Below are 19,098 nucleotides of genomic sequence, written 5' to 3'. Positions count from 1 at the left end.
AATCACATGCAGATACCTATGTCATTGAAAAGAACTCCTCGTCTCCTTCGCTTTAAACTACGCCAGACCTAGCAGAGTCACAGTTGCTCATTGGAAGAGACAGATGGTATTTGAACATGGAATCAAGAATGCATTTTGATGAAGTCTGTAAATGCTCTCTAATACATTCGTGATCAAATGGTTGGGACCTCAAAAGGGGACTTTCAAAAACCATATGAAACCTCCCCCCGAGCCGCCCGGGGATATTGATTTGTTAAAACCTTCACTCCCTAAATGCAAGCATGCAAATTTCCCCACAGGAAACAAGGTGAATTTTCCCACTTTTTGATTGTAGTCATCATTATACGAAACGCCAGAAGAGTCATGAACCCCGGATTTACTTGCGCATAGAAGAGGCGCGGCGCTTGCGGGCATCGGCCTTGTGGGCCTTGGCCTCGGCGACACGCTTGGCGAGGATCTGGGCGTACTCGTTCTGGATTGTGTTAGTGTTTTGACGTCAAGATGTGAGGGGTCAGAAGAAAAACTTACGGCCTCGTCCTTGACCTTCTCGGCCTGGCGGCGCTTGAGGGCAGCACGGTGGCGCTTGTGCTGGAGACGCTGGGGGGTGACCAGTCTTTGGATCTTGGGGGCCTTGGTGTAAGGCTTCTTGCCCTCGCCCTTGGGCTGGACCTCGCGGCGGATGACGTACTTGCGGACCTATTATCCGGACGGGTTTAGATTAGTGGTTGTTCTTCCAAAATTGATGTACTCTCGGTCCAATGGGTTTGGGGAATCTTCTTTCAAAAAGAGAAGAGCGGGAATTTGCTCCATCAAGTGAACATGGGACTATTCCTTCGTCTTTCTTCTTTGTATGAAAAAAAAACCCCCTTTGCCCAGGACTTTCATCTCACTCTCTATCCGGACTGCTGTAACCAACGCCGCAGCTCCGAATAGGCGATGACCGAGTATGGATTGTAGGAGGTGTAACATACATCGTCATCCTTGGTGAGGCCAAAGAACTTGCGGATCTTGGTGGCACGCTTGGGACCCAGGCGCTTGGGGTGGACGACGTCGGTCAGGCCGGGGATGTCGTTGTCGCCCTGCTTGACGATGCTGAGGGCCAGGACGGACAGGTCCATGCCGACGATGCAGCCACGGACGGACTTTCTCTTGCGTTCGCCGGTGCGGCGGGGGCGGTAGCAGGAGTGGCCGTCGGAGAGAAGGAGGCGGACACGGCTGGGGTGCATGACACCCTGCTTCATGGGGAAACCCTGCTTGTCGTTTCCTCCGGTGATGCGGAAGATGTAGCCCTTGAACTCGTCGCCGACGGAGTCGCCAGGAACCTCGGCGCCCATCTATACATTATCTCGTTAGTACACTGTTTCGACATGGTGGTGCTCGACCAAGCGGGTTTTCTTCAAGTCGCTGGCGCTGTGAGGGACGCAGAGTCCTATTTTCGAGGGAAAATTTGGGTTCGAACGTACGCGCTTCTCCATGAAGACGGCGAGCTTGCGCTCATCTTCAATGTCGATGAGCTTCTGGCTGCCATTGGCAGGGTAGGAAATGTTCAACTGCACGGAGGAATGTTAGTTCAACTGTCGATGCAAAAATTTCGAATCTCGACGATCTTCGCGACGACGACAGGTTCTCGACGGGAACGCAGCAACCAGAGATTCTCCCTGCCAGCGATACCAGTTGGTGCCCCCATTGATCGTCCACGAAGGAGTCGTGCGAGTCTGCAATTCGGAAGACGTCTTTTTCGTACCTTCATCTTGCCAGTTGTGGATGGTGCAAGTTGACTTGACCTGGCGCGTGTGAAGTCGGTGATGGGATGGGGAGGATGAGAGCGAGTCGGTGGTTCAAGGAAAAAAATTGGGCGAATTCGAGAAAGTGTGTGCCGCTAGGGTTCCCTTCTGTGCGTGGAAATTGAGAAGTGGCCAATCATTATTCGGGTGTGGATCTCGGTTGAGGGACAATTTTCTGGGCCACAGGTACCAGCCACAGTTGCTGGCGCCACACTTGATGATGCTTCGGTGCCCCACCTTTACAGTTGACCGAGAACCTCAGCATCTTGAACTTTTACAATTACAGTGGATGAATGTAGGACTGGACTTTAGTTGCGTAAGGGTTATTATGGCATGATATAGAGATTGAAGCTTATACTTGAAGGGTATTGGATACCTGCATAGACTCAGCTTGGTGATTTCTTATTGATGTAGGAGCACGTTTTTCACTGAACTGCCCCTCATCTTTTAGTTTGTGATTCACAATACCTCCCATATCTTCTATGTGAGCCCATCACGGCCATTTCAACATGCATCTGCACCCGTCCATAATATAAGGTCCATCTAAGAAAAAGTGTACTATATTCGTCACTTCAAACATAGCTCGCTACCAGGTACCTAGGTAGTCAAGCTGTCTAGGCGTCCCGCCGCATCAATACGTCACGCCACGCTACCTCTTACACCTTCCAAATCGAACAACGCCAACTCACGACATCACTTCATACAAATCTCAACGCAAACCACAATCCCCTTCATCAACGCGCAAAAACAACCCCCTCAAAATGTCAGCAAAGCTTCACCCCCCACGAAAACCATCCTCACCACCACCAAACCCCCTCCCGTCACTCATCCAAACCCCCTCCGGCCTCGCCCTCCTCGAGCTCCAAGGCACTATCAACCTCCCCCACTCCAAGGACGGCCAACCCCTCAAGGACGTGGAAATCGGCAAGATCGACTTCCCGGACTACGTTCCCGACGCAGAGGGCTCAGCGTGGATGAAGCGCGTGCACATGTACGTTGGCCAGCACCAGCGTCTAACAGGCGAAGTGAAGAAGTTGCCCAAGGCCATCGCGGTGATTCGACGGCGCGAGAACAAGGTGCTGGAGAATTCGGCGGGGATGTATATGGAGGAAGGGGAGAATTTGGAGATTGTCGAGATTGTAAAGTACAAGATTATGTTTTCGAATCGGCCGGAGCCGGTGGGGACGGCGAACGCGCCTTGATGTCACGATGTCTACTTGGATAGCGAGTTTTTGTTTTCAATTTGATTGTACGATTTAGTGGTATCATCTTTGGCTATGCTGGTGAAGCGCCGTGGCCAATTCTTCAACCCGTTTCACACTTGGTCCTCTTAGCTTCTCGTCTGGGGCTTCTGATATGAACACCAGGGATATCATCAATGCGGCATCGAGTCTTAGGAACGTCTCTTCCTCAGCTGTGACTTGCGGCAATGACGTAAGAGTAGAGTACGCCTGCACAAACTCATCACCCGGTTTGCCCAGCTCCATGATTCTATAGAAATCGATGGCAGCAGGACCAATCAGGCAGCTCGTCCAATCGAGCACCGCAACAACCTTTCCCTTTCTCACGCGAAGATTCACATCCCGAAGATCCATGTGCAAAAGACACGAGGGAAACCGTTGCAGTTTCTCAGCAACATCATGAAGGACCTCTCGTTTTGGAATCCAACTCTTGCAAGCTGGTTCCTCCTTCACAAGCTGATCGAATCTCCTAACCATACGATTCACCAGCGCCGTGATAGCATCCCCATCCTCCATGGCCACTAACCTCACGTTCCAGTCGTCCGGTACGACAGCGGTATGTATGAGAGCAGCCACGCGACCCAATTCCGCGGGTGAAGCTTCCGTGCCATCGTCGTCAATATACTCGCTCAGCATGGCGGGGTAGTCGTCAACTTCGAGGAGTTGATGTGCTCGCGGGACGGGGACGTCTGTGCCATGTAAGAGCTTGTAGATGGCAAGCTCCTGCGTGATGAGCTCTTTGGCGTCATTGTTCGGGTCGTTAACGTTTTGGAATACTTTGTGCTGGGGGATACGGAGGGCGACGGTGCCGTATTGGGGGGACTGGGCTTTGTAGACGTGGAATTCGATGCCTTGGGCTAGGGGGACGACGTTTGTGAGGTGGGCGGATGAGATGAATGGATGGGCTGGGGCGCGGTTGTTGTCCATGGTGTGGTGTAGTGGCTTTTGGTTGATTGATTTTGAATTTTTACTTGTTTCTATGCTATTTGTATGCTGATTGCTGTTTGTGTTGATGTTGATGGAGGAAGATTGTTCCAAAACATGCGGCGACTTTACATTGCCTAACTGTGAGTCACACAGCTGAGGTCAACACCCTCACAACCACAGCATCGCACAATCGTGTTATGAGCCTCTCAACTCGCCTCCAACGCCCTCGTCCTCCCCAGCCCCTCCTTGCCATAATAATCCATCGGGTACACCCCCCTCTTATCCCACTCCTCCTTCACTCCCAACGCAACCAGCGCCTCATACGGCGTCAGCAACGGCCTCGGAAACGCATACCCCCAATCAATACTCAACCTCGGACACGCAACCTGCACCCAGCACTCAACGTCGCTCATCATGGCCAGCTTGCCCGGGAAAATCTCACTCAACAGCAAATTCACCCACGGGATCCCCATCTCCCTCAACCTCCTCTCAATCAGCGCCATGGTATGCGGATTCCCCTGCCGTCCCAGCGATCCCAGTATCAGACCCCACCGCTTCGCACCCTTAGCCGTGTGAATGGCACTCCGTCGCAGCGACTGCATCTCATCGTGGCCGTACGTCTCACGCGTAAGTTTCCTCGAGTACGGATCGTACCTGTACGCCGGTATGGACGGGTTGTGGATCATGATGCTCTCAAGGTGGAAACGCCCGTCGCCGAGATACAAAATCATGTCCACGGCGTCTTCGTCCCTGAGGCGTGGGGATGTGCAGCCCAGGATTTCACCTTTGCTGAGGGGCGCTATTTGCGGGACGAGGACTTTGAAGCCTGCTGCCTCGAGGTTACTCCGTACGCCGTGGATGGTGGCGTTGAACTGGATGGTGCCGACGACGGCGATGGTTTTGCCGGTGGCGAAGTTGCGCTCCAGTGAAGCGAGAAGGTGGTTTGTGTCGATGCTGATGTCTACAAAGACGTAGAGGGTCTTGATCTTGGTGACGTCCACGGGGATGAGACAGCTGTGCGCATAGTGAACTAGTAGATCGCATCCCAGGGCCCGAGCAGTGTAGTCGTCTATACAACACGCTCCGTAGGTGACGTCCCCCATGATGAGGGTCTCTATCCCGGGGCAAAACTGCGTGAGAATGTCTGAAATGGTGGTCGCGAAGAGTAAGAGGCCCTCTGGCATTTGGAGGGCTACTTTCTTGGCCCCGGACGTGCGGATCCTGTGGATGGTTTTGGGGATTTCAAAACTGTAGTTGGCGGGGAGGAGGGCAATGGCTTCTTTGAGGGCTTCATCTTCCAGAATCTCCCTGGGCACTCTGTTTAAGAGACGGGGTGCTCGTTTTGGTTTCGCAGCTGAGGATGAGAGTTAGACACCGAGTGACAGATACGGTTTCCATGTGCGTACGAACCTTGAACGGGGCCGCTTTCACCGTCTGTACTTGTTGTATTTTTTGCTGCTGCTTCTGCAGCGGCTCTTCTTCCTACGAAGCGTTTCTTGGGCTGCTTGGTTGTGCCGTGGGAAGTGTCTGTGTTTGCGGGTTGTTCATGAGCCTGTGCGAGTTGGGCCTCCTCAATATCTGCGGCGATGCCAAGGTCGACTTGCGCCCTGTCGTCTTCCATTTTATATGGCGTGCTCTTGTTACTTATGAAGTAGTTCGCCTCCTCTTCCTGATATGTGTAATTTGGCGCACTTTTGGTATATGCATGAGGTTCAGTCACCTCATATGGCGAGATGGGGTGTGAGTTTTTTGGGTTCCGCTTTTACGATTGGTCAGAGTCGTCGTCTATACAAGACAGCACAGCTCGCCACCCAATGTTCAACTACAACGAAAACTATTCCACAACAACATTATGCAAGAAATAGCTCAAAAGCACACAAATAATCATGCTTCCTCATTAACATGTCATACTCATTACCAACATACTAAATACCATCCGCACCACCTCCACATATACATAATCTCCACTCACTCCCTAAGACGACTTCTTCTTCTCATGATCCGAGACCAAACTAAATCTATACTTGGCCTGCAGCACATACGGATCACCGCCAGGCTCAAAAAACTGCTTCTTGTCCCTCATCCACTCAGGGTGATTGATACCATCAATATAATCCTGAACCTCGAGCACCACGCATCCGTACTTGGGAATCGTGCGAGGGAACTTGTCCTTGTTGTCGCCCTCCACGCCCTGCGTCTTCTTGAGGGCCATGGAGCCGTTCTGCCCATTGCACGAGTACATCTGGAAGGCGTCCTGGTCAGTAAAGACGTCTAGCTGGATGCCAGACCAGGGAGACGACAAGGTCGTAACGGGGCCTTGTTTGCGCCAGTCGAAGGGGCCGATGGCGCCGCGGTTGTTGATGTAGCAGTTATCTGTGACGATGTCAGCATGCAAACATATCGTAGTACTGTCTTTGTTGGCAAAAACTTACCATAACCAGTGCAGTTGAAGCCGCAGTTATTCACAATGTCGTCGTCGCCAAACGATGCGCCAATCTGCTTAGGCTTGCTCCAAAAGTCATTCACATCACCCTTCTTATTCGGCAGGAACTCGCCCGTCGGGATGAGAATGTTATCCACGCCAACGCGGAATCCCGCATACGGCATGTGTAGGGAATGGTTGAACACAGTGTTGGTCTGGTTGTTCGCAAAGCCATCCAAGTTCCAGTACGTATGACTGCTCAGCATAATGGGCGTCTTCTTGGTCGTCGCCTCGGCAATCATCTTCAAATCCCAATCCTTCCCGTTCAAACTATACGTAATCACGGAGACAACCTCGCCGGGAAACCCTTCCTTGCCGTCGGGGTCAACCAGAGAAAAGGTAATGCTGTGGTTGGAGTGAGCCACAACCGTAAAGTTGCGCCAGTCCCAGCCGTCCGGCCCTCCGTGGAGGGTATCAACACCATCGGGGTTGTCCTTGGTAGGATTCTCATTAGGCTTGATGTGGTACTTTTTGCCGTCGATCTCAAAGGTGCTGTTCTTGATGCGGTTGGCATACCGGCCAGGGACACCGCCAAAGTGAGGATGCTGCTTGTCAATGCCGTAGTAGGTGGCGTTGTCGAAGCCGGCCACGATGTCGCGCTCAACGCCGTACTGGTCCTTGACCATGAAGTTGGAGACGGATGCGCCGTAGGCAATAAAGGCGGCGGAGATGCCGTCGCCGTAGATCCAGTATTTGCCGTCCTTGTCGGGCTTGGGTTCCTTGCTGGTGTTTGTGTCGGCGTCTGCAGCGCTCACCAGGGGCAATGCGAGCGCGGCCAGGGCCACGATCTTTGCAGACCACTTCATGGCGGCGAAGGGTTTTCCAATTGATGCCGCGGCCGGGCTGTTGTGGGAAGAGAAACTGCGTGTGTTTAACCACCTACACGAAAGCGCGGTGTCTCGTTGATGATCTGGTGGGGAAAAGCAATGTTATCCCAGCAATCCCTTGAACTTCAACGGAACTGGATAAAACGGCCCTGGGATCCAAGACACGAGGTTGCACGACAGCTAATAAAAGAAGCAGAAGAAATAAAAGTAAATGAGTGTCGCGCAAACCGCGGGCACCTCGGGGTGTTTATAATCACCCAGTGCAACGCTACTTACCACCACCTTACCAACAGACATGGACTTGGACCAGCCAACATTGAACGGATCCCACGATGATCTGCAAGACTCGACAGCTCTGAGCTTTCTTCTCCTCACGACACGAACCAGACCAACATTAACATGCCCTGTGCTTGCCGTACTAGTTCTTCCCCTCTCCACCGTCCCTATATTGCGACGCATTGATTGACAACGGTCGTTCTCCTCATGTAACCCTGCACGCATCTCGTACTCAAACGACCAATCCGAACCACGCCGTGCTTCTCCAGGCGCACGAGAAACATGTCAAGCGTGCATTTCACAATACAGGTAAACATTGACCATGCCCACTCTCCTCTCCTAACCAGAGCTAGGGTGTTGGGCGTCAGGATATTACTCCGTTTGAGCAAAAACACCATGTCTGTCAGCAGTAGCACCGACGATCACTTTTCCAGCACGCCCCCAGGTCAGGTCAAATGTTGAAAGCCGGGGAAAAGTATAGCTCATCTCCGCATGATGTCACCCCCGCTAGCTTCAGCATTAAAATATGTCCTGGCCGTTTGAGTCCTTGAAAATGAGATGGCCAAGATCCGAGCCAACCAGATGGAAAGAAAACGCCAGGCCGACATAGCCGCACCCATCAGCGTTCAGATGCTCTGCTCTGCTGGACAGGGGTCGGGTCTGCCGTCAAATGAAGAGGTCTGTTCTGATGGGATGAGAGGGAGAACTGCTTGATTGCTTTCTTCTCCCCGCATGGAACTTTGGAGATGGGGCTGTCAGATCGATCGGTGGCTGGCAAGTCCCAGAGCCAAGAGTTGATCCATCAATTCTCATCAGAGCCTGAGGGCAAATGTTCGGTGGTATTTCTCCTTACCAACAGCGTGCCATTCATACATCACCAACACCGTCTTACGCCATCTGAAGTCCAAGCTTCCAACTCTCATCTGCACAATTATCAATGCACCGCACACTCATCTCAACTCAAATCAACTGATCAGTGCTCAAGCAAACCAGTCTGGTTGACATGAACCTGCCGCAGTGGCTGCAGTCAGTGGCCCCCATCAACCATCATTGAACCATCTCGTCGCCCAACTCCCCTGTCCCTGTCCACTGTAGCCACTCATCTCAGCGCCATCCGCGCGGGGTTCAGCCACCAAACTGCCGTCGACTGCCATCCTCGCACCAACATGAACACTTATGTCCGCCACAGCTTTCTTGACGTCGTACTCATTACCACGGACTGTAATAACGAACCTAGCTCACTGTACAATACAGCAGCCATTCAAGAGAATATCGTAACCCTCATGCCCAAAACCATGTCTGCCAAGCCCCTGCAACGCCAGCCCAGCCCATCATCCCATGACTTGACATGCCGTGACATGCCAATACCAGTAGGCCCGAAAGGCAAAGACTGCCTTCCACTCTTTGTCATCAACTAACAAGCGCACAAATCTCCAGGCGAGAAATACCCTCCTCAGCCTGCGTCTAGATCTAGTAGTCAACACGTGCCTATTGCGAAATCTTGGTCTGGCCTAGTCCACCGACAAGTTGGCAAGCCGGATCATCAAACCCCTGTCTGCTCGGCTTATACCACCCCGAGAAGAGCTACGCAGCATTTCTCTGATGTCCTTTGATGTATGGTGGGTGTGGCATGCATTGTATGTGCTTTAAGTTTCTGACCTGGCATAATGCGTCCCTACGCTAGGACCAAGCATGATGTCGCTCCCGTTCATGAAAAGGTCTGGTACATATTGATGTCAAGTAGTCCAAGTCAAGCTGGCTGCAACTCAGTTGTGCATGGCATTCCCACCTCGATCACTTACACAACGTAAAACACATCTAAATGTAATGCAGGGTTTGTCTTCTCCTACAAAAAGCCAACATAAAAACATGACGCAACAACTCGGCTCTCCGCCGCATTTGTACACACACGCAACAAAGGGCAACACCTTGCTTTACCAACCTGCACTTTGTCATGGTCCCCGAGCTTCATTGCACTTTGTCTATTATACTGCTTCCAAGCACAAAAAGAAACGCTTCCACCCCTAGTATCACCTTCGATCCGCGTGGGCACTCTCCTCGCGCAAAAAAATACAATACTAGCCTTATGCGTCAATCAAGTTTTCCTCAGTCTGTTGCTGGTCCTTTACAGCCGCATCTGCTCGCGCCTTGCCCTTTGACTTGGCATCCTTCTGGGCACGCTGGTAGTACTCGTTCAGGACCTTGGCGGGGATACGGTTCAGCAAGTCCTTGGGGAAGATACGGAGCAAGCTCCACGCAAGATCCAGTGACTCGAAAATGCTTCGTGACTCGTAAGCTCCCTGGCTGATGAACTGTCGCTCGAATTTCTCCAGGAACTCCAGAGACAGCTTATCTTCAGCAGACAAGGCCTCCTCACCAACAACTGCCTTCATGGCAGCCGCATCACGACCGATAGCATACTTGGCGTACAGCTGGTTGGACACATCGCCGTGGTCGCGGCGGGTCATGCCCTCACCAATGGCAGACTTCATCAGTCGAGACAGCGAGGGCAGCACGTTGATGGGCGGGTAAATACCACGGTTGTGCAAAGGACGGTCAACGAAGATCTGGCCCTCCGTAATGTATCCTGTCAAGTCGGGAATAGGGTGGGTAATGTCGTCGTTGGGCATAGTCAGGATGGGAATCTGAGTAATCGAGCCATTTCGTCCCTGGACACGGCCGGCACGTTCGTAAATGGTGGACAAATCAGTGTACATGTAACCAGGGAAACCACGTCGTCCAGGGACTTCTTCTCTGGCGGCAGAAACCTCACGAAGAGCATCGCAATATGCCGACAAATCCGTCAAGATGACGAGGACGTGCTTCTCGAGTTGATAGGCGTAGTATTCAGCCGTCGTAAGGGCAAGACGAGGGGTAATAATACGTTCAATACTATAAAAACAATTAGATATCTTCACATTACACAATAACTCAGCATGCTTCCACAGCAGTAACTTACGTAGGATCGTTAGCAAGGTTAAGGAACAGAGTAGTACGCTCCAAACTGCCGTTCTCTTCGAAATCGCGAGTAAAGAATCGAGCGGTTTCCAAGTTCACACCCATGGCACCAAACACAATGGAGAAGTTTTCTTCATGAGCATCGTGGACACCCTTGTTGGTGACACCATGTTGCTTGACCAGACCAGCCTGTCGGCAAATCTGAGCAGCAATTTCGTTGTGTGGCAGACCAGAAGCTGAGAAGATGGGAATTTTTTGGCCTCGGGCAATCGAGTTCATTGTATCAATGGCAGAGATACCAGTCGAGATCATCTCTTCGGGGTATTCCTACTGACTGTTAGCACTTGGCTTCCAGAGGGCATCGAAATGAGAGTATGACATACTCGAGAGTAGGGATTGATAGGGCTGCCGTTAATGTCGAGATACTCCTCAGCCAAAACCTTGGGTCCCTTGTCGATGGCACGTCCGGAACCATCGAAAATACGACCAAGCATGTCCTCAGAGACACCAAGCTTCAAGCTGTCGCCCGTAAATTCGACTCGAGTCTACGTAATCATGTTAGACAATGGGGAACTCGTTGCCTCCACGACACCAAATCGGTGGCCTACCTTCTTGACATCAACACCAGAAGTCCCTTCGAAAACCTAGCACGCATTACGTCAATAACCGTCCCACACACATCATCTCGCGCATAAAAGTACCTGGACGACAGCTCGGTCACCTATCCAAACTTGTTAGCAAAAGCAACCCCACCTCTCGCACTTAGCAACTACGAACCTCGAGCCTCCAAAACTTGACCAGATCGTACGGATCCATCAGGAAGCGTCAAAGACACAATCTCATTGTATCTCGGGTATTTGACCTAATGCCATCATTGTCAGCCTGTACACCTCGGGTCCCTCTCTCTCAAGCAGCGTTATGATCCTACATTCTCAAGAATGACCAGCGGACCATTGACACCGCCAACGGTGTTGTATCGGATTCGTGGTACGACCGAGTACGACGACGACTCGCGAGGATCTCCCATGGTGGCCAAGGCAGGAAGCTGCGAAAGTCCGGTGGGGGTACGATGGGATAAGAGAGTGCGTCAGGCTGCCGTGCGAACGAGAAGCGGGAGAAAAACCCGACTGAGGCCAAAAGTTGTGGCGACAACGGCTCTCCTTTGATGCGGAGACGAGAGGTTGTGGTTCGAGATGAAGGCTTGCCTTTCTTTGCTCGGACGGAGAGCGAGTTGATTACGAGCCCTGGAGCTGTGACGAGACGAGGTTGGAGGAGGTTGAGCTTGCTTGGCCGCAAGTGGAGCCCGCACCAGTGACCTCAAGCCAGTGAGACACAGGACCCACGCCCGCTAGGTATTGGCTCGAACAGGTTGCTGGATGCGCTGAGCGTTCAGTGGGAACGCTCAGCGGGCGGGCTTGGATGTTAGTGGCATCACATGACTGGCTGGTTTCAACGTTCCGAGCTGTGCCCCAGAAACAGCCCCTCCAGCTTGAAACGGCCAAACATAACGACCATTCAACTTGGCGCCATATGCCAATAATAGAAGAATATTGGTTGTTCGTGGTGTTACCAGCTGCTCTTTCAATACAAGTGAGCTGAAACTCGTCAACATTTTGAATGGTATGTCATCACAAAATATTTGTCGCCTGTGAATTTGCTTCTACATACTCCATAAAGATGCACCAACTCCCAAACAACTAAGCTTAAGCCTTGACAGCCTCCGCTGTAGCTCTAGCCCTCGCTCCCAGCACAGCCTTCCCAACAGTACTATCATTCGCCTTGCCCAACTCCGCCGTAATCCAGGATCCAATATCAGACATGGCATCCAGATCAATACCAGTGTCCATCCCCAAGGTCTCCATAAAGTACACCATATTCTCCGTAGCAACATTGCCAGTAGCTCCAGGGCTATAAGGACATCCACCAAGCCCACCAACACTACTGTCAAAAGTTCTTATCCCATGCTCCAACGAGACTGCAGTATTCACCAGTGCCTGACCATACGTATCATGGAAGTGCATGGCAATATCCTCGGTGCGAATACCCGCCGCAGACATGCATCTCAGCAGTGCGCTCGTGCGGGGAGCGGTGCCCATGCCCGTAGTATCGCCCAAGGAGATCTCATCGGCTCCAGACTCTAAAAGGTCCGTAGCAATTTCGGCGACCTTGTGAGGGTCGACGTCAAATCCCTCAAAGGGACATCCAAGAACTACAGATACATACGCACGAACTCGTAGACCTAGGGCCTTGGAATCTTGAATCACAGCCTTGAATCGCTCCAATGACGTCTGGATATCGCAGTTGAGGTTCTTTTGCGAGAAGCTCTCTGTGGCGGCTGCGAATACGGCAACTTCCAACGCGGGCTTTGGCTCACCCTTGCCATCCGCTCGGGGGTCGAGTTGCGTGGAGAAGGTCTCGGGATTGGCTTTGAGAATGTCGGCACAGTTCTGGAGGCCCTTGGTATTGGGTGCTAAGAAGGAATATGTCATAGGAACAGGCGCTTGAACTTTCTTTTGAAGAAGGTGTTCAAGAATTTCGCTCGAGTTGGCCATCTATGTCGCCACAAATTAGTGTCTGTGACAGGACGGGAGGAGCCCATTCCACATACCTGAGGAACCCATTTCGGTGAAACGAAAGATCCAGCCTCAATGGTAGAGACGCCAGTCCTAGCTAATCTCTCAATGAGCTCAATCTTGGTTGCGAGTGGAATTGCCTTCTTCTCGTTTTGTAGGCCATCACGAGGTCCAACCTCGACCAGCTTGACTCTGTTGTTTGGTGTAGCTTGTTGGCTGCTGGCCGTCGCAAAGCCTCGTCGTAGTTGAAACTGCGATCGCCTGCAAGCCCTGCAGACGGCGGATCGTATGAGAGTCATGTTGACAACTAGGAAGCTTGCGCCGAAAAACCGTGGTATGAAGGATCGTGGGAGGAACGAAGGTCGGCGGCATCTTGGACATCCAACGGATGTCGCGTAGCGTCGGCTTCCACGCCGGCCCGGCAATCAGCCGACCCCCAGGAGGCCACCCCCGCGACAAGCCGACTTTAGGACTACCAGAGCACACTTTCATCATGAGAGACACAACATAATGAAAAGCTTACAATACACACGGCTTCACAATTGCAGTAGACGGCTGACATTTCGAATCTACAGAGTTTTCTGACATTAAAACAACTGGTTTGGCTTATAAGTTTGTAAAGAAAAATACACCCTTCAAGGGGTTAGGGTATGAGTCCAGAATTAAACAGTGGCCACTGGCGCTTAATCATTCCTTTCGTGCAATACTGTCTAGTACTCGGGCTCAAGTTCCTCCTCACCCATGGAGTCGGCGGCAACCTCCTCGTAATCACGCTCCAGAGCAGCCAAGTCCTCACGGGCCTCAGAGAATTCACCTTCCTCCATACCCTCACCAACATACCAGTGCACGAAAGCACGCTTGGAGTGCATCAGGTCGAACTTCATAGAGAGAGAGCTCCAGGCCTCAGCAATGGCGGTGGTGTTGGACAGCATACAGCTATTCACATCACGTTAGCAATTCATGTCCTCTTTGTAGCTCGTTGCATACGTAATGGCGGCAAACTTACACAGCACGGTTAACCTTTGCGAGATCGCCGTTAGGAACGTTCTCAGGAGCCTGGTAGCAGATACCAAGCTTGAAACCAGTAGGGCACCAGTCGACAAACTGAATGGTGCGCTTGGTCTTGAGAGAGGCAACAGCAGCGTGAGTGTCGTTGGGAACGACGTCACCACGGTACAGGAGGCAGGTAGCCATGTACTTGCCGTGACGGGGGTCACACTTGACCATCTGGTTGTTGGGCTCGAAGCAGGACATGGTAATCTCCTGGACAGAGTTGGCCTCGTGGGCAGCCTTGGCAGCCGAGATGACGGGGGCGTAGGCGACCAGAGGGAAGTGGATTCTGGGATAAGGCACCAAGTTGGTCTGGAACTCGTTCAGATCAACGTTGAGAGAACCGTCGAAACGGAGAGAAGCAGTGATGGAAGAAACGACTGCAACAAGATTAAGTGTGGTTAGAATCATTCCATGAATGTACTATTATATTCCTTTGCGGAGCTTACCTTGGGCAATCAGGCGGTTCAGGTTCTCGTAGTTGGGGCGCTCAAGACCGAGGTTGCGGCGGCAGATGTCGTAGATGGCCTCATTATCGACCATGAAGGAGCAGTCAGAGTGCTCAAGAGTGGTGTGCGTGGTGAGAATAGAGTTGTAAGGCTCAACAACGGAGGTAGCAGTCTGTGGCGCAGGGTAAACGCAGAACTCAAGCTTGCTCTTCTTGCCGTAGTCGACAGACAGACGCTCCATGAGAAGAGCACCAAAACCGGAACCAGTACCACCACCGAAGGAGTGGAAAACGAGGAAGCCCTGAAGACCAACACAGTTATCGGCAACACGGCGAATCTTGTCGAGGACGCCCTCAATGAGCTCCTTGCCAACAGTGTAGTGGCCACGGGCGTAGTTGTTGGAAGCATCCTCCTTGCCAGTGATCATCATTTCGGGGTGGAAAAGGTTGCGGTAAGCACCGGTGCGGACTTCGTCGACGACATTGGGCTCGAGATCGCAGTAGATGGCGCGAGGGACGTACTTGCCCTGGCCTACATCAACATGTTTGTTAGAGTGTGTCCATGGTCTCAGGGGGTTGCATCAGACAATATCAAAGTGAAGATATTGCAGCACCCAACAAAACAAAATCGTACCAGTCTCGGAGAAGAAAGTGCTGAATCCCTGGTCAGGGTCCTGAGCCTTGCGCTCTTCAGTGAGGTAACCATCGGGCTGTGAAACGGTCGTCAACGTTAGCCATATCGTTCCTGGAGGCGTCGGTGGGGATTTGTCAACAACGGCGGGTGGCATTTTACCTGGATACCATGCTCGAGACAGTAGAGCTGCAGCAAAACAACGTTAGTAACACGATTATAGAATAAAAAAATGTCGAGTATAGTCCCAACATACCTCCCAGCAAGAATTGGCGATTTGGCAACCAGCCTGGCCGACTATGTTCGCCCTGTTAGTATTTCCAAACAGCCCAGTAAATCGATGCGGTGAGCAAAGACGCGTGTGGGAAGCCCAAATGAGGGGCAGTAGAGCTCCTTACCGTTGATGCTGATAACCTCACGCATGTTGACGAATTACAACAACGCAAGAAGTGATAAAAAGAGTATGTATGAAAAAAGACGGGGAAAGGCAGTGAGAAGGATCGAAGCCGAGAAAAGACTCTTTTTTTCCTCTCTGGTGCACGGGGATTGGGTACGTGTGAGGTTGAGAGAAGTCTCGCTCGGTGCGTGATGGCGAAGGAAAATAGGTGGGGGAAATTTGGGTGACCAGGGGGGGAGGGGGCGAGGGAGATGCGTTGCTGTCTGGGGATTTGTTGATTTCCTCGTCGTGGCTCGAAAAGGTAAGCGCGTCTCGCAGGTCCCTGCTTCCACTGCCTGTGTTGTCTGGGTATTTGGCTGTCTCTGGCTGCGTCTGGCTGCGTTTGTGCGTGCCTGGGCTGTCGCTCACCGCTCTAGGCTGAGCTCCCCTTGGCTGCTTTGGCTCCGTCACCAAAAGACGACCAGGTTCTGCTTCGGCTTGACCTGCTCAAGTGGCTCCAGGTGATGCTCAAATGGCCTGTGGATGGCTGCAGTCCATCTGTTGGGCCCGCAAATCATCTTGCCGACATGGCGCTTTGTGCACTGTTTACTTATTGCTTCATTTGACGAGAATCCACCTTGCTCACACGTCTTTTTGCCCACCAGAAACGCTACCCAAAAGCAACGAGGCCCAAAGTCCTTTCGACAAGTACAGTACGAAAACCGAGGCCGGGACACTCTTCCTGCTCTTCCGGCCACACCCATGGCGATGGTCTCACCCGAAATATTGAAGAGAGCCAACTGAACAGGCTGCTGTGGTGAGAGGCGAGATCATGCCACTCCGCCAACTCTGTCACCAACAGGCTATCCATTATTGTTGAGCCTACGTATTTGCAGTTAATTAAACAACACCCGATACCTCAACCCAAAGGATGGAGCATCTGTAGGCAAGTACTCCGTATCCAGGTCAGAAAAAAACAGCTTGTACAGCGGCGGTCATAGTCCCGGATTTGGTTGCCTGCCTCCGGACGGAATACTTGCGTGCACTTCAATCAGCTCAATCAGGGGACCAACAAAGAATTGACCCCTCCATTCCAGGCAAAGTTTCGCCAGCAACACGGTCCCATTTTAAATCACAGGGGAAACAACCTGTGAAGAACGCTCCGACATTTGAATTGATGATTACCATCACGCTACGCGAATCATACTATCAATGAAGCCACTGTACCGAGCTGCTGTTCACAGCTGCTATCGCGACAATTGAACACTCGATTTCCTCCATGGTAGCAGTATCCATCGTGTCAAAACCTCCCATGGAATGCTCGGCCAATGAGAAGCTCTGCTCGCAAATCCAAGCCGACTTCACTAGATGACTAGACACCAACAATGCAGCTTCTCAACTCATTTCCCACGACAGTACTTGTCTATTCATTGCTTCTGTTATGCATATTGGTCCAGTGTGTCGCCGGAAATGTTGAAAAGGTCATCTTCACTGGCCCTTCTGCCCCTTCCGTCAAGGCTACCACCAACCCTACCCTCGAGTCACTCAACATCAACACCTTGACACATGATGACTTATCCGTTCGAACAAACTTGAGTCGCATTTTTGCATCCGAGCAGACAGATTTTCGAGGACAATCATCATGGCTTCTTCTTACCAACCTGACTGAGAATCAGAGGTACGAGCTGAGAGTCTGCTGGTCAGCACTGGTAAGTACACTGGAGACTGTTATTCTATTCCACATGAACAAAGTAGATGGATTATGCGTGGTCCGAGCTCATACTCTCAACCAGGAACCAACTCGCTTCGACATGGAAGCATATACCCCGGACAGGGTCCTAGAGAATCCCAAACTACTTCAGTCTCTCAACACCTATGTAGCATCACTGCAACATGACCAAGGCACGAGGAAGACTACCAAACTTCCAAAGAGCCCCTCGCTGTTGGTCGAAATTCACTCCGCAGCCGACTACTTCACCGACAACAAGGAGCTGATGGCCAACCCTTCACCTGTCCTGGTCGATCTCATTCTCGACCCATTCCTTTTCAACGTCCTGCCAGAGTCTCTACTGCCAACTGTAGGTTATCTTGGTTTGCTCGGCATCATGACCTGGATTATGGCGCGATGGGTGGCATCCGGCTTGCGAGCTGCAGCTGGTACGGCGGAACTCCCAGCCAAGAAACGGAATTGAGTGGCTTCCCCCTATTTGAGACATCATGGCACATACTGTTCGGTGACCACTTTGTGTTTTTTGTTCCGTTTTTCGACAAACGTTCCGGGTATAAGGGAACTGGAATCATGAAAAAAGACCAATGTGCAATTCTAGATACAAAAAGCTCACACATCCATGCAAAGAACATTTAAAAACCCGTCGTTACTCGTTTCCTGTCTACCATTGCCCTCTTCGCCAAAACTCGAATCCTATGCAAAGTCAAAAGAGATGCCTTCTCCGTACTCTCCTTTTTGTCATTATGTCCGCTGTCAAACAAGACAAACTGCGAGTCACTAATTCCACCCCATACTCCCCATGGTTACTAGGCGAACCAAGCAATTGATGGGACTCAGAAATTCTGGATAGTGCCATTGCCTCAGTAGTGGCCACTCTGGTACTGTTGATTCCCTTGGTACGGTTGGTTGCCGCCGCCATACTGCTGATTATAACCACCTCCTTGGTTTGGAGGTTGACCATAGCCTTGATGCTGCTGACCACCGTAGTTTGGTTGACCACTCGGATATCCCCCTTGGCCGCCATGTTGGCCGCCATGTTGGCCGCCGTGCTGTCCACTTTGATGCCCGCCGTACTGTCCACCAGGAGTCGCTGAGCTATTCGGATAGGATTGACCGTACGATGGTTGATTATGGTGCTGCTGGCCTGGGAAAGAAGCTCCTTGGTAGGTATCATGTGGGGGTGCTTGGCTCTGATAACCCGATTGTTGGTGAGGCGAGTGGCCTTGGGGAGGCGGGGGAGGAGGAGGATAAGACTGCGATCCATGAGGTTGACTGCCTTGGCCGTGCTGGCCCGGAGATCCTTGGCTCTGCTGGTGTTGTTGATTCGAGGTCGAACTCGGGTGGGACGAAGAAGGAGGAGGAGGAGCCGCTGAAGAATGGCTGCCGCCAGGAGGATGATAAGTCGGCGCATCACCGCCAGAGTATGATCCAGCACCGGTGTTGGAGTATCCGAAATTTTGGTTCTATAATATCCGGTGTCAGTAAACATGCTCTGAAATTCGCCGCATGTCCGCCTCATGCATAGGAAAAGGGGTCAAATCTTACGCCAGAAGACTCTTTCCCGCCAAACATGTGTGCAACGCCACCAAACACTGCGCCAGCGATGCCGCCTTGGTGGCTGGGCTTATGAGTATTCTGACCTCCGTGATAATTTTGAGGTGGTGCGGGTTTGTCTGAAGGCGAAAACAAATTTGATGCAAGCTGTCCGGCCAGCTTTCCAGCTATGCCGCTTCCACCGCTGCTGTGGCCACCACTGCCGCCTCCGCTACCGCTACTGAGAAACTGGCTGGCCAGCC

The 19,098-nt window shown here is 51.9% G+C and overlaps 10 protein-coding genes across 10 annotated transcripts; 3 read left to right on the top strand and 7 right to left on the bottom strand.

The window, feature by feature from the left end:
* Window positions 1-376: 376 nt before the first annotated feature.
* Window positions 377-1,750, bottom strand: VFPPC_15443 (ribosomal protein S6, eukaryotic; the record flags this gene model as incomplete). Its single annotated transcript, XM_022428966.1, has 5 exons — window positions 377-472; window positions 529-696; window positions 972-1,334; window positions 1,464-1,550; window positions 1,745-1,750. 5 exons carry the CDS (start codon window positions 1,748-1,750, stop codon window positions 377-379), a joined length of 720 nt encoding a protein of 239 aa, XP_022284765.1.
* A 795-nt stretch (window positions 1,751-2,545) lies between these two features.
* VFPPC_01859 (chromosome transmission fidelity protein 8) lies at window positions 2,546-2,986 on the top strand (the record flags this gene model as incomplete). The annotated part of the gene is made up of 1 exon (XM_018281616.1): window positions 2,546-2,986. One exon carries the CDS (start codon window positions 2,546-2,548, stop codon window positions 2,984-2,986), a length of 441 nt encoding a protein of 146 aa, XP_018150411.1.
* A 63-nt stretch (window positions 2,987-3,049) lies between these two features.
* On the bottom strand, window positions 3,050-3,952 carry VFPPC_13172 (dihydropyrimidine dehydrogenase; the record flags this gene model as incomplete). The annotated part of the gene is made up of 1 exon (XM_018290949.1): window positions 3,050-3,952. One exon carries the CDS (start codon window positions 3,950-3,952, stop codon window positions 3,050-3,052), a length of 903 nt encoding a protein of 300 aa, XP_018150410.1.
* Window positions 3,953-4,158: 206 nt separating this feature from the next.
* VFPPC_01858 (diphthamide biosynthesis protein 1) lies at window positions 4,159-5,573 on the bottom strand (the record flags this gene model as incomplete). The annotated part of the gene is made up of 2 exons (XM_018281615.1): window positions 4,159-5,306; window positions 5,363-5,573. 2 exons carry the CDS (start codon window positions 5,571-5,573, stop codon window positions 4,159-4,161), a joined length of 1,359 nt encoding a protein of 452 aa, XP_018150409.1.
* Window positions 5,574-5,927: 354 nt separating this feature from the next.
* On the bottom strand, window positions 5,928-7,240 carry VFPPC_01857 (aldose 1-epimerase; the record flags this gene model as incomplete). The annotated part of the gene is made up of 2 exons (XM_018281614.1): window positions 5,928-6,325; window positions 6,385-7,240. 2 exons carry the CDS (start codon window positions 7,238-7,240, stop codon window positions 5,928-5,930), a joined length of 1,254 nt encoding a protein of 417 aa, XP_018150408.1.
* A 2,381-nt stretch (window positions 7,241-9,621) lies between these two features.
* VFPPC_01856 (vacuolar ATP synthase subunit B) lies at window positions 9,622-11,522 on the bottom strand (the record flags this gene model as incomplete). Its single annotated transcript, XM_018281613.1, has 7 exons — window positions 9,622-10,429; window positions 10,497-10,822; window positions 10,879-11,040; window positions 11,104-11,139; window positions 11,197-11,216; window positions 11,273-11,357; window positions 11,424-11,522. The coding sequence occupies 7 exons, from the start codon at window positions 11,520-11,522 to the stop codon at window positions 9,622-9,624; spliced, it is 1,536 nt and encodes a 511-aa protein (XP_018150407.1).
* Window positions 11,523-12,198: 676 nt separating this feature from the next.
* VFPPC_01855 (hydroxymethylglutaryl-CoA lyase) lies at window positions 12,199-13,367 on the bottom strand (the record flags this gene model as incomplete). Its single annotated transcript, XM_018281612.1, has 2 exons — window positions 12,199-13,047; window positions 13,104-13,367. 2 exons carry the CDS (start codon window positions 13,365-13,367, stop codon window positions 12,199-12,201), a joined length of 1,113 nt encoding a protein of 370 aa, XP_018150406.1.
* Window positions 13,368-13,778: 411 nt separating this feature from the next.
* VFPPC_15442 (tubulin alpha-1 chain) lies at window positions 13,779-15,620 on the bottom strand (the record flags this gene model as incomplete). Its single annotated transcript, XM_018293195.1, has 7 exons — window positions 13,779-14,004; window positions 14,075-14,498; window positions 14,568-15,098; window positions 15,201-15,276; window positions 15,360-15,386; window positions 15,454-15,494; window positions 15,596-15,620. The coding sequence occupies 7 exons, from the start codon at window positions 15,618-15,620 to the stop codon at window positions 13,779-13,781; spliced, it is 1,350 nt and encodes a 449-aa protein (XP_018150405.1).
* A 1,338-nt stretch (window positions 15,621-16,958) lies between these two features.
* VFPPC_01853 (GPI-Mannosyltransferase II co-activator domain-containing protein) lies at window positions 16,959-17,765 on the top strand (the record flags this gene model as incomplete). Its single annotated transcript, XM_018281611.1, has 1 exon — window positions 16,959-17,765. One exon carries the CDS (start codon window positions 16,959-16,961, stop codon window positions 17,763-17,765), a length of 807 nt encoding a protein of 268 aa, XP_018150404.1.
* A 657-nt stretch (window positions 17,766-18,422) lies between these two features.
* Window positions 18,423-18,827, top strand: VFPPC_18667 (hypothetical protein; the record flags this gene model as incomplete). Its single annotated transcript, XM_022430244.1, has 1 exon — window positions 18,423-18,827. One exon carries the CDS (start codon window positions 18,423-18,425, stop codon window positions 18,825-18,827), a length of 405 nt encoding a protein of 134 aa, XP_022286012.1.
* Between the last annotated feature and the right edge of the window lie 271 nt (window positions 18,828-19,098).

This window comes from Pochonia chlamydosporia, chromosome 1, assembly GCF_001653235.2.
Source record: "Pochonia chlamydosporia 170 chromosome 1, whole genome shotgun sequence".
NCBI lineage: Eukaryota > Fungi > Ascomycota > Sordariomycetes > Hypocreales > Clavicipitaceae > Pochonia > Pochonia chlamydosporia.
Note: the sequence above shows the minus strand (reverse complement) of the source record. Positions and strands in the feature narration are given on the sequence as shown.